General features: G+C 40.1%; 1 protein-coding gene across 3 annotated transcripts in view; it reads right to left on the bottom strand.

The window, feature by feature from the left end:
* Positions 1–12,072, bottom strand: part of SYCP2 (synaptonemal complex protein 2) — a 67,751-nt gene that overhangs the window by 40,407 nt on the left and 15,272 nt on the right. For all 3 annotated transcript variants that reach the window (XM_047068736.1, XM_047068738.1, XM_047068739.1), the window contains one exon: positions 10,216–10,276. In XM_047068736.1, coding sequence (XP_046924692.1) covers positions 10,216–10,276 — 61 coding nt within the window. The remainder of the gene's footprint in view (positions 1–10,215; positions 10,277–12,072) is intronic.

Here is a 12,072-nt window from a genome sequence, read left to right as displayed (position 1 = left end):
TTTATTAATTTTAAGTTTATTTAAATTCAAGTTAGTTAACACACAGTGTAGCGTTGGTTTCAGTGATTCATCACTTACATATAACACCAATTGGTCAACACAACAGTGCCCGCCTTAATGCCCATCCCCCACTGAGCCCATCCGCTCACCTACTTCCCCTCCAGCAACCCTCAGTTTGTTCTCTGTATTTAAGAGCCTCTGGGGCGCCTGGGTGGCTCAGTCGGTTAAGCGTCCGACTTCGGCTCAGGTCATGATCTCACGGTTCGTGGGTTCGAGCCCCGCGTCGGGCTCTGGGCTGACAGCTCAGAGCCTGGACCCCACTTCAGATTCTGTGTCTCCCTCTGTCTGCCCCTCCACTGCTTGCACTCTGTCTCTTGCATCGTCTCAAAAATAAATAAACATTAAAAAAAAAAAAAAAAAGAGCCCCTGGTGGCTTGCCCCCGTCTCTGTTTTTATCTTAGTTTTTCTTCCCTTCCCCTACGTTCATCTGTTGCGTTTCTTAAATTCCACATATGAGTGAGTTAGGGTTAGGGTTATTTGTCTGACTTATTTTGTTTAGCATAATGCATTCTAGTTCCATCCATGTTGTTGCAAATGGCAAGATTTCATTCTTTTTGATGCTGAGTAATATTCCATTGTGTGTGTGTGTGTGTGCCACATTTTCTTTATCCATACATTGGTCAATGGACATGTGGGCTCTTTCCATAATTTGGTTATTGTTGACAGTGCTGCTATAAACATCGGGGTGCATGTGCCCCTTCAAATCAGCATTTTTGTATCCTTTGGATAAATACCTACTAGTGTATTCCTAGGTCTTAGGGGAGTTCTATTTTTAATTGAGTTTAGTTTTAGACGTGGGTTTAGATATTTTAGACATCTGCAAAAATATAAAGGTGGGATAGTTTATTGCTCACATCTCTATCTAGAGCTTAGTTAAGGAATTAGGAAAAAAGATTCAAAAATCAAAGTGTAGTCAACAGTGTCAAATGTAAGGGAAGGGTCAGAACGAGGACTGCAAGTGTGCAAACTGATACTAATAATAAAGTTTATTGTTTGGACATCTAAAATTCAGTGGAGTGGGACAGAAAACAGAATGTAGTAAGAGCAGAACTGAAAAGCAGGAGAAAAAAGATTTAGTAAAAACTCTCAAAGTTGGCTATAAATGGAAAAAGAGTAAGAGGGCTAGAAGGAAGACAGAGGATCCAAGTAGGTTTTTTGTTTTAAAATACAGTAACATATGTATCATAAAAATATGGGTACCATAAAAATATAAGATGTGAGGGGCACCTGGGTGGCTCAGTCCATTAAATGTGCAACTCTTGATCTTGGCTCAGGTCATGATCTTACTCATATTGCAAAGTTTCTGACACACGCAAAAGCAAAACAACAACGACAGACAGACAGACTAAAAACTTTTTTGTACAACTGACAGCAATGGCACAAAAGCCAGGAAAGCAAAAATGGAAGTATACTCTTACGGAGTTCCCATGCTACACATAAGAGGGTATAATATTACACACTATCAAGCTAAAGATGTATAAAATAAACCCCAAATCAACCACTGAAGGGGGTATAAAGCCAACAAAAGAGACATAATGAAATCACTGGAAAAATCAATTAATACAAAAGAAGAAAGAGAGAAAAACAAACATGGCAGAAGGAGTGGTAGGGAGAAAAAACAAGAGCTAGCTGGTAAATTTAAAGCGTATTCAAAACCACATCAAACACCGTAATTCAAAGGCAGACATTGTCAAATTGCATTTAAAAAACAATGCCTTTAGTATATGATGCCTACAAGTAACCCACGTTAAAGAGACAAAAATGAGTTAAAAATAAAGAAAGATATGCCATGCCATAATTAACCAACAGAAAGCTGGAGAAGGTATCTTAATATTAAAGTAGATTACAGAGCAAAGAATTTAACTACAGGAAGAACAGGGTCATTTCATAAAGATCAAGGGGTCAATTTAACAAGAAAAGATTCTACTACATGTTTATACAACTAATCGTAGAGAGTGAAAATACCTGAAGCAAAAAATGATAGAACTCAACAGGAAAAAAATCACAATTACAATGGTGACTTCCATACCCCCCTCTCAGTAACACAGGACAAGCGGATGGACAGGGTATGTAAGACTCAAACAACACTGTCAACCCACCCTCCCACCCAACAATAGAATGCCCATTCCTTTCAAGTGCACACAGAAGATTTATCATTACAGACCACATGCTGGGTCATAAAATAAGTGTCGAGATTTTTAAAAGGATTCTCAAATCATACAAAGTATGCCCTCTAATAACAATGAAATAGTTATCTCTGAAATCCCAAATACATGGACTCTACATAAAAAATTTCTAAATAAAACCATGGGTCAAAAAAGAAATCAAAAGAAAAATCTTAAAGAATCAGATTAATGAAAATGGAAATACAACATATGGTAATTTGCAGGACGCTGCTAGGAAGTACTCGGGGAGAATTTAAAGCTGTAAATTGTAAATGGCAGGACACCTGGTTGGCTCAGTTAGTCGGTTGAGCGTCTGACTCTTGGTCTTGGCTCAGGTCATCTTCCCAGGGTCGTGAGATTGAGCCCTGTGTCTAGCTCCACATTGGGCCCCTGCATCAGGCTCTGCACTGAACATGGAGCCTGCTTGGGATTCTCTCTCTCTCTTCCTCTGCCCCTCTCCCTTCCTCTCTAAAATAAAACATAAATAAAAATTTTAAAAGCATCTTCATAAAGTACAATACAATAAAGCTGAAGTGGCTATACTAGAAGAATAAACAGTCTCAGATCAATGACTTCAGCTTCCACCCTGAGACACCAGAAACAGAAAGGCAAATTAAAACTAAAGTAAGCTGAAAATAAAGAAACAAGAAACACGAGAGCAGAGGTCAGCAAGATTGAAAACAGGAAAACAAAAGAGAAAAATCAATAAAACCAAGGGCTGGTTCTTTGACAATATCAATAAATCGATATTCTCCTTTCATCAGACTGATCAGGAAAAAAAGATACAAGTTATGAACATCAGAGGTGACAGAGAGGCCATCATTGTAGTCTACAGACAGTAAAGACAGGAAGGGGCCACAATAAACCACTTAACACCAATAAATCTGACAATATGGATGAAATGGAGAGATTACGAGACACAAATTATCAGTTTACTCAGGAAGAAATAGGTACCATGAAAAACCCCTTAGATATTAAATAAACTGAATTTGTGGTTAAGAGCCTTCACAACAAAGAAAGGTGCAAATACTAGCAAGTAGTTAAGAAAGAAAGAATACCAATTTTACACACATTCTTGTAGAAAACTGAAAACTACGCAGTGCCTGGGTGGCTCAGTCGGTCAAGTGTCCAGCTCCGGATTTTGGCTCAGGCCATGATCTCGCAGTTCGTGAGCTCAAGCCCCATACCGGGCAGGCTCTGTGCCAGCAGCATGGAGCCTGCTTGGGATTCTCTCTCTCTCTCGCTCGCTCTCTCTGCTCCCCTCTGCTTGTGCCCACTCTCAAAATAAATAAACTTGAAAACAAAAAAGAAACCTGGAGACTATGGAAAACTTGCCAATTCATTCCGTGAGGCTAGTAACACTGCCTGCACTCTGCCACAGGAAGACATAGACCTAGCATACAGAACATCAAGTTCCTGCCTGACTTCTGGGAATCAGTGCCAATGATACAGAAAAGGAGAATACGTACCGAAACCAAGTGGGGTTTATCCCTAGAATGCAAAGTTAGTCTAACATTGGAAAATCAATGTATTTCTATTAGGAACCTAACAAGAGAAACCATGTATTACATCAACACATGCAGGAAAAGCATTTCCCCAAACCCAACATTCTTTATTATCAAGGAGGGCTCTCAGCAGCTTAGGAATAAAAGAGAGTTTCCTCAGTCTGATAGAGGGTACACATGAAAAAGTGTCACCGTAAATAGGTCATAGTGAAAAAAATGCTTTCCCCTTAACATCAGAAGCTAGGTCAAGACATAGGCTCCCATCACTTCTACTCAACATGGTACTGAAGGTTCCCGGCAGCGTAATACGGCAAGGAGGGAAGACTGACCCTACGGAGTGTCGTCAAGGATGTGGACAACTGGAACTCTCACACACTGGTGGTAAAAATGTAAAATGATAAAACTGCTTTGGACAAGTCTAAAAGTTTCTGAAAAAGGTAAACCTATACCTGTGCTTTTGATCACACTCCCTGGTATTTAGCCAGGAGAAATAAAAGCATATATATAATCACACATACGTGAAGATAATTATACATGAATATTTTCAGTGGCATTTTACAATAGCTGGAAACAGGGAACACTCCAGATAGTCATCAACAGGGGAATGGGCGGAACAAACTGAAGTAAAACCATACACTGGAATACCATTCAGCAACAAAAAGGATTAAACTCTTGATACATGTGATGTGGCTAAATAAAAAAAAAATACAAATGTATATACAAAATATGTCCCATATAAATGTATATATTATGTGTAACATATGTCACGTAAAATACGTAGTATACTTCTACATGTATACTTTGTATGTTATATATTACATAGACAGTATACATAAATACATCATATACTGATACAAGTATGTATGTATATACATATGCATTACTAAAAGAAAGTAGCCAGAAAAAATTGCTACATGCTGTATAATTCTATTTATAGAGACTGCAGAAAATGTAAACTTATCCAAGGTACAAAAAACATCAGTGACTTTCTGGGGATAGAGTAGGAGACGGGATGAACGGATCAAAAGGAGCATAGGGGTGCCTGGGTGGCTCAGTGGGTTGAGTGTCTGACTCTTGATTTTGGCTCAGGTCACGATCCCAGGGTCACGGGATCAAGCCCTGTTTTGGGCTCCACACTGTGTGTAGAGCCTGCTTGAGATTCTCTCTTTCCCTCTGCCCTTCTCCAGTGCTCATGCTTTATTTCTCTCTCTAAAAATTAAAAATTAAGGGGCGCCTGGGTGGCTCAGTCGGTTGAGCGGCCGACTTCGGCTCAGGTCACGATCTCGCGGTCCGTGAGTTCGAGCCCCGCGTCAGGCTCTGTGCTGACAGTTCAGAGCCTGGAGCCCGTTTCAGATTCTGTGTCTCCCTCTCTCTGACCTTCCCCCATTCATGCTCTGTCTTTCTCGGTCTCAAAAATAAATAAACATTAAAAAAAATTAAAAAAAAATAAAAATTAAAAATTAATAAATCTTTTTTTTTTTAACGTTTATTTATTTTTGAGGCAGAGAGAGACAGAGCGTGAATGGGGGAGGGTCAGAGAGAGAGGGAGACACAGAATCGGAAGCAGGCTCCAGGCTCTGAGCCATCAGCCCAGAGCCCGACGCGGGGCTCGAACTCACAGACTGCGAGATCGTGACCTGAGCCGAAGTCGGACGCTCAACCGACTGAGCCACCCAGGTGCCCCTAAAAATTAAAAATTAAAAAAAAAGGAGCATAAAGAACATTTAGGGAGACTGGATATATTTACTAACTTGAATACCCTAATGGTTTCAATGTGTGTTTATACATGTGAAGACTCACCAGCTTCCTCAACCCGATGGAAGTTTATCTACAAAAACCTTCAGCTAACGTCATGCTTAATGGTCAAATACTCAACATTCTTCCTTAAGCAAAGATGAGGAAGAAAGCAAAGATGACCACTTTTACCACTTCTATTCAATATTGTACTAGAAGTTCTAGCCATTGCAATAATGCAAAGGGAGGAATAAAGGAAGGGAGGGAGGGGAGAATAAAAGAAGGATAAAGAAAGAAAGGGAGGGAGGAATGAAGGAAGAGAGGAATAAAGGAAGTAAGTTAGTTAAGGAAGGGCCTTAGAATCAGAAAGAAGTAAAACCCTATCTCTATCTGCAGATACCATGACCGACTACCTAGAATAACCTCAGGAATCCACATTACAACCACTGGAACTAAATAGTGACTTTGGCAAGACTGTAGGATACGAGGTAAGTATTGCAAAATCAGTTATATTTTTATATACTAATAGAAAATATTTGGAAAATGAAATTAAAGATTCATTCCATTTACAATCATATAAGGTAAGATTGAAGACTCAGGAATAAGTTCATCAAGGGGTGTGTAAGATTTCTACACTGAAAACTACAAAGCGCTGTGGAGCGAAATTAAAGACCTGAATAAATGTAAAGATATACCACGTTTGTGGACTGAAATACGTACTATTGTCACAATGTTGCCTCTCCCCCTCTCAAACTACAATCGCAATCATACATACTGCTACATCCAGCGGGCTTTTTGTAGCAAGTAGTAGGTCAACTCTAAAAGTTATATGGAAATACAAAAGATCTAGAATTTCCTGAAAAAAAAAACCCCACAATTTTAGAAGACTTGTACTACCCAATTTCAAGACTAACTAAAAATCTACAGTAATTAAAACAGTGTGGGACTGGCATAGTGAAAGGAAAATAGATCCGTGGGATGGAGTACGGCTTTAAGAAATAAGACGTGAACTTCTATCAGTCATCTGACTTTCTTTTTTTAAAATTTTTTTTTTCAACGTTTATTTATTTTTGGGACAGAGAGAGACAGAGCATGAACGGGGGAGGGGCAGAGAGAGAGGGAGACACAGAATCGGAAACAGGCTCCAGGCTCTGAGCCATCAGCCCAGAGCCCGACGCGGGGCTCGAACTCCCGGACCGCGAGATCGTGACCTGGCTGAAGTCGGACGCTTAACCGACTGCGCCACCCAGGCGCCCCAGTCATCTGACTTTCAAGAAGGGAATCAATGACATCCAGTGGGGAAAGGAAAGCCTTTTCATCAAATAGTCCTAGAAGTGACTGCATGTCCATAGAAAAATAAAAATGAACCTCAACTCCTGTATCATACCAGAACCAAATATTCATTTGTAATGGATCATAATCCTAAACATAAAAGCTAAAACCACGAAGTTCTGACAGAAAAACAAAAGTTCTTTATGATTTGGTAGTAGGCAAAAGTTACATAAAGCTATAAGCACAAATGAAAAAAGTGATAAAGTGGACTGTAAACTTAAAGACTTCTGCTCATTAAAGACACCATTAACAAACTTAAAAAGCAAGACACAGATGGGGAGAGAATACACATATGTATCTATCAAAGGATTGGTATGCACAATATTTGTAAGAATCCAAAAACTTAACATAAAAAAAGACAGCCCAGTAAAAAAAAAGGACAAAATATTTAAACAGATACGTCACAAAGGAATATATATGAATGACAACCAAGCATATGTAAAAGCGCTTGAAGTCCGGAATTGTGATGCCTACAGCTTTGGTTTTCTTTTTCCACATCACTTTGGCTATTCGGGGTCTTTTGCAATTTCATCCAAATTTTAGAATTGTTTGTTGCGGCTCTGTGAAGAATGCTGGTAATATTTTGATAGGGATTTCACTGAATGTGTAGATTGCTTTGGGTAGTACTGACATTTTAACAATAATTGTTCTTCCAATCCATGAGCATGGAATGTTTTTCCATTTCTTTGCGTCTTCTTCAATTTCTTTCACAAGCTTTCTATAGTTTTCAGCATACAGATCTTTTAGCTCTTCAACTAGGTTTACTCCTACGTGTTTTATGGGTTTTGGGGCAACTATAAATGGGACTGATTCCTTGATTTGTCTTTCTGCTGTTTCATAAGTGGTATATAGAAATACAACTGATTTCTTTCTGCACATTGATCTCATATCCTGCTACTCTGCTGAATTCATGTATCAGTATCAGCAGTTTTTTGGTGGAGGCTTTTGGGTTTTCCACGTAGAGTATCAGACTTCAAGCTATACTACAAGACTGTAATCAAGATACTATGGTACTGGCACAAAAACAGACACATAGATCAACGGAAAAGAATAGAGAACCCAGAAATGGACCCACCAAGGTACGGCCAACTAATCTTTGACAAATCAGGAAAGAGTATCCAATGGAAAAAGACAGTCTCTTCAGCAAGTGGTACTGGGAAAACTGGACAGCGACATGCAGAAGAATGAACCTGGACCACTTTCTTACACCACACACAAAAATAAACTCAAAATGGATAAAAAACCTAAATGTAAGACAGGAAACCATCAAAATTCTAGAGAAGAAAACAAACAACAAACTCTTTGACCTTAGCTACAGCAACTTCTTACTAGACACGTCTCTGGAGGCAAGGGAAACAAAAGCAAAAACGAACTATTGGGACCTCATCAAGATAAAAAGCTTCTGCACAGTAAAGGAAACAATCAACAAAACTAAAAGGCAACTGACAGAATGGGAGAAGATATTTGCAAATGATGTATCAGACAAAGGCTTAGCATCCAAAATGTATAAAGGACTTCTCAAGCTCAACACCCAAAAAACAAATATTCCAGTGAAGAAATGAGCAAAATACATGAATAGACACTTTTCCAAAGAAGACATACAGATCGCTAACAGACACATGAAAAGAGACTCAACATCACTCATCATCAGGGAAATACAAATCAAAACCACAATGAGATACCACCTCACACCTTTCAGAATGGCTAAAATTAACAACTCAGGCAACAACAGATGTTGGCGAGAGAACACCCCAAAGTGTTCAAAAAGGAAACCCTTTTGCACTGCTGGTGGGAATGCAAACTATTGCAGCCACTCTGGAAAACAGTATGGAGGTTCCTCAAAAAATTGAAAATAGAGCTACCCTACAACCCAGCAGTTGCACTACTAGGTATTTATCCAAAGGATACAAAAATGCTGATTCAAAGGGGCACATGCACCCCAACGTTTACAGCAACACTACTGACAATAGCCAAATTATGGAAAGAGCCTGCATGTCCATCAACTGATTAATGGATAAAGGAAATGTGATGTTTATGTGTGTGTGTGTGTGTGTGTGTTATTATGTGTGTGTATGTATACGTGTGCGCAAACACACACAGTGGAATACGACTCAGAGATCAAAAAGATTGAAATCCTGCCATTTGCAACAACATGTATGGAACTGGAGAGTATTACATTAAGCTAAATAAGTCAGTCAAAGAAAGACAAATATCATATGATTTCACACATGTGGAATTTAAGAAACACAACAGATGAACACAGGGGAAGGGAAGGAAAGATAAAATAAAAACAGGGAGGCAAACCATAAGAGACTCCTAAATACCAAGAACAAACTGAGTGTTGCTGGAGAGGTGTTGGACTAAATGGGTGATGGTCATTAAAGATGAGCACTGGGTGTTATACTTAAGTGATGAATCACCAATTTCTACTCCTGAAACCATTATTACACTATAGGTTTACTAACTTGGATTTGAATTAAAAAAATAATAAAAGTGCTTAGCATTTCTGGTCACCAGTTATTTGTAATTAATGACAATCATGACTGGGGTGCCTAGGTGGCTCAGTCGGTTGAGCGTCCAACTCGGCTTATGGTTCATGAGTTTGAGCCCCACGTTGGGCCCTATGCTGACAGCTCAGAGCCTGGAGCCTGCTTTGGATTTTGTGTCTCCCTCTCTCTGTGCCCCTCCCAGCTCATGTTCTGTCTCTCTCTCTCTGTCTCAAAAATAAACAATCATTAAAAAAGTTTTTTTTTTTTTAATTTTTTTTTTTTCAACGTTTATTTATTTTTGGGACAGAGAGAGACAGAGCATGAACGGGGGAGGGGCAGAGAGAGAGGGAGACACAGAATCGGAAGCAGGCTCCAGGCTCCGAGCCATCAGCCCAGAGCCTGACGCGGGGCTCGAACTCACGGACCGCGAGATCGTGACCTGGCTGAAGTCGGACGCTTAACCGACTGCGCCACCCAGGCGCCCCAAAAAAGTTTTTTTAATTAAAAACAAAAGACTATCATGACATACCACTACATCCCCACTGAAATGACTAAAATATATCTTGATATGTGAATCTGTAGTGGGGCCAGTCTTACAAGTTGTAGGACTTTGTCCAGCAATGTTATACAATGCCAGTCATAAAAGTGCAGGAACCAGATGTCTGGATCTAATCATACTGACAGAATAAAAAGGCAAGAGCCTTGAATATATTGACAATAAAGTGACTGATCATGGGTTTTAGACTAGATAACAAAAATAAGTTCCAAAAGGAGTTAGGAAATTGGGGGTGAGGGAAATGTGGGTTCAGGGAATTCTGTTATTAATGTGAATACAAGAAACTGTTGACTTTGTTTTCATGAGTATTTTTTTACCCCAGAGAGCATATAACTGCCATGTGATAAGAATCAAGTAGAAAATAAGCTTAGTACCTTCAATGCTGTATATCTGTACTCTTTCCTCAGGCACAGTCACTGCTTCCCATTGATGATCCTTAAATTTAAAAACAGGTTTGACCATAAATAAATAATTTACCCCTGCTTTACACCCTCTTTAAACACCAGTTTTTAAGTTATACAATCAAGTTTATTTTTTATTAAGTACCACTAAGTAACCAGTTGATACAACCTATTTCTTGCTCCATCAATTGATTGTGTAATAAATACATTACAGGCCACATTTAATCTGCTTGTTCACTTTTAAAACAAAATTTGATGGTGTAATTTCCTGGTTTTCTATTCTTGACCACAAAAAAAAAAAAAAAAAAGAGTAACTACCATTAATATATATTGGAGAATATCCTTTTTTTTTTTTTTTTAATTTTTTCTTCAACGTTTATTTATTTTTGGGACAGAGAGAGACAGAGCATGAACGGGGGAGGGGCAGAGAGAGAGGGAGACACAGAATCGGAAACAGGCTCCAGGCTCTGAGCCATCAGCCCAGAGCCTGACGTGGGGCTCGAACTCACGGACCGTGAGATCGTGACCTGGCTGAAGTCGGACGCTTAACCGACTGTGCCACCCAGGCACCCCGGAGAATATCCTTTTTAAGAATGTTACCAAATCCTGTTATTTTGCCTTTGAAATACTGTGAGAAATCATGCACATTCATCAATTCCCACTCATTGACTGTCCTTAGATTCGAACACGGAATGCATATGAATAATAGCTGAAATATTTCCCCCTCCTCCCTTCCCAGTGCTTTTGCTGAAAATTTGTATAACGGGGTAACACTGATTTCACACATGCACAAAAGCTACAGGAAAAATTACATTCCACTGCTAAGAGATGGGATCCGAAAACCTCCCCCTGATCTGGTGAGGAAAACAGACCCAGTCCTTCTGCGGTTCGGGACAATTCATTCTAGGGAATTCACCTGAACCCTCCATCTGTTTGCTAACTGCCTCCACTTCTCGGCCTGGATCGAAACCGGTGCACAGGCTGAGGACCCCACCGCTGCTACCGCTACTGCAACCACATCTCTGGCTACGGTGCTGGCTGCCCCATATACCGCAAAACCTCAGGGCCGGGAGGAAAGGGTCGGTCTTGTCTTTTCTGCCCGACACTCCGAGCAGTTTCAGGTCTCTCTGGGTATAAAAAAACTTGCTCCCGTGAGGCATATGCAGCTGGCCATTTTCAGGTTCTAACTCCACAGTGATGCTTCCTGCTTTACTGCCTTCCTTTTTAAGAAATTTTTATCTTGGGGACATTTTCATATGGGTTAAAAGTAGAAGTCCTTAAAAAAAAAAAAAAAAAAAGTAGAAGTCCTTGTATAACAAAACCAACTGTGCCCTCGCCGAGCCTCCACAGGCCCCGGTACACTACGCACATCTTGCTTCACCTTCACTGCCTACCCTCCCTCCATTGTATGCTCTTCCTCTTGACCTTGGTTTTTATTTGTGGTTTTTTTTTTTTTTTTAACGTTTATTTATTATTGAGAGACAGAGAGACACAGAGCATGAGCAGGAGAGGGGCCGAGAGGTGGAGAGACACAGAACCTGAAGCAGGCTCCAGGCTCTGAGCCGTCAGCACAGAGCCTGACGCCGGGCTCAAACCCACGAACTGCGAGACCATGACCTGAGCCGAAGTCGGACGCTCAACAGACTGAGCCACCCAGGCACCATGACCTTGGTTTTTATTTAATCTATCATCCTGGCCATCGGTTTGGAAAAGCTCTTATTCTTAAAGTAAAACAAAGTACCTCACGAAAACCCTCCTTTGAATCCAATCTCACTTTAGCGACTACTGTGCCTTCCCCTGACTTGGCGTCCTGACTTCTTGCACAGACAT

The sequence above is a fragment of the Lynx rufus genome, unplaced genomic scaffold (genome assembly GCF_022079265.1).
Source record: "Lynx rufus isolate CCGP_SWC_20201006 ecotype Redwood Valley unplaced genomic scaffold, mLynRuf1.p SCAF_8, whole genome shotgun sequence".
In the NCBI taxonomy this organism is placed as follows: domain Eukaryota; kingdom Metazoa; phylum Chordata; class Mammalia; order Carnivora; family Felidae; genus Lynx; species Lynx rufus.
The sequence above is the reverse complement of the archived record's forward strand: the minus strand, read 5'-3'. Positions and strand labels throughout refer to the sequence as shown.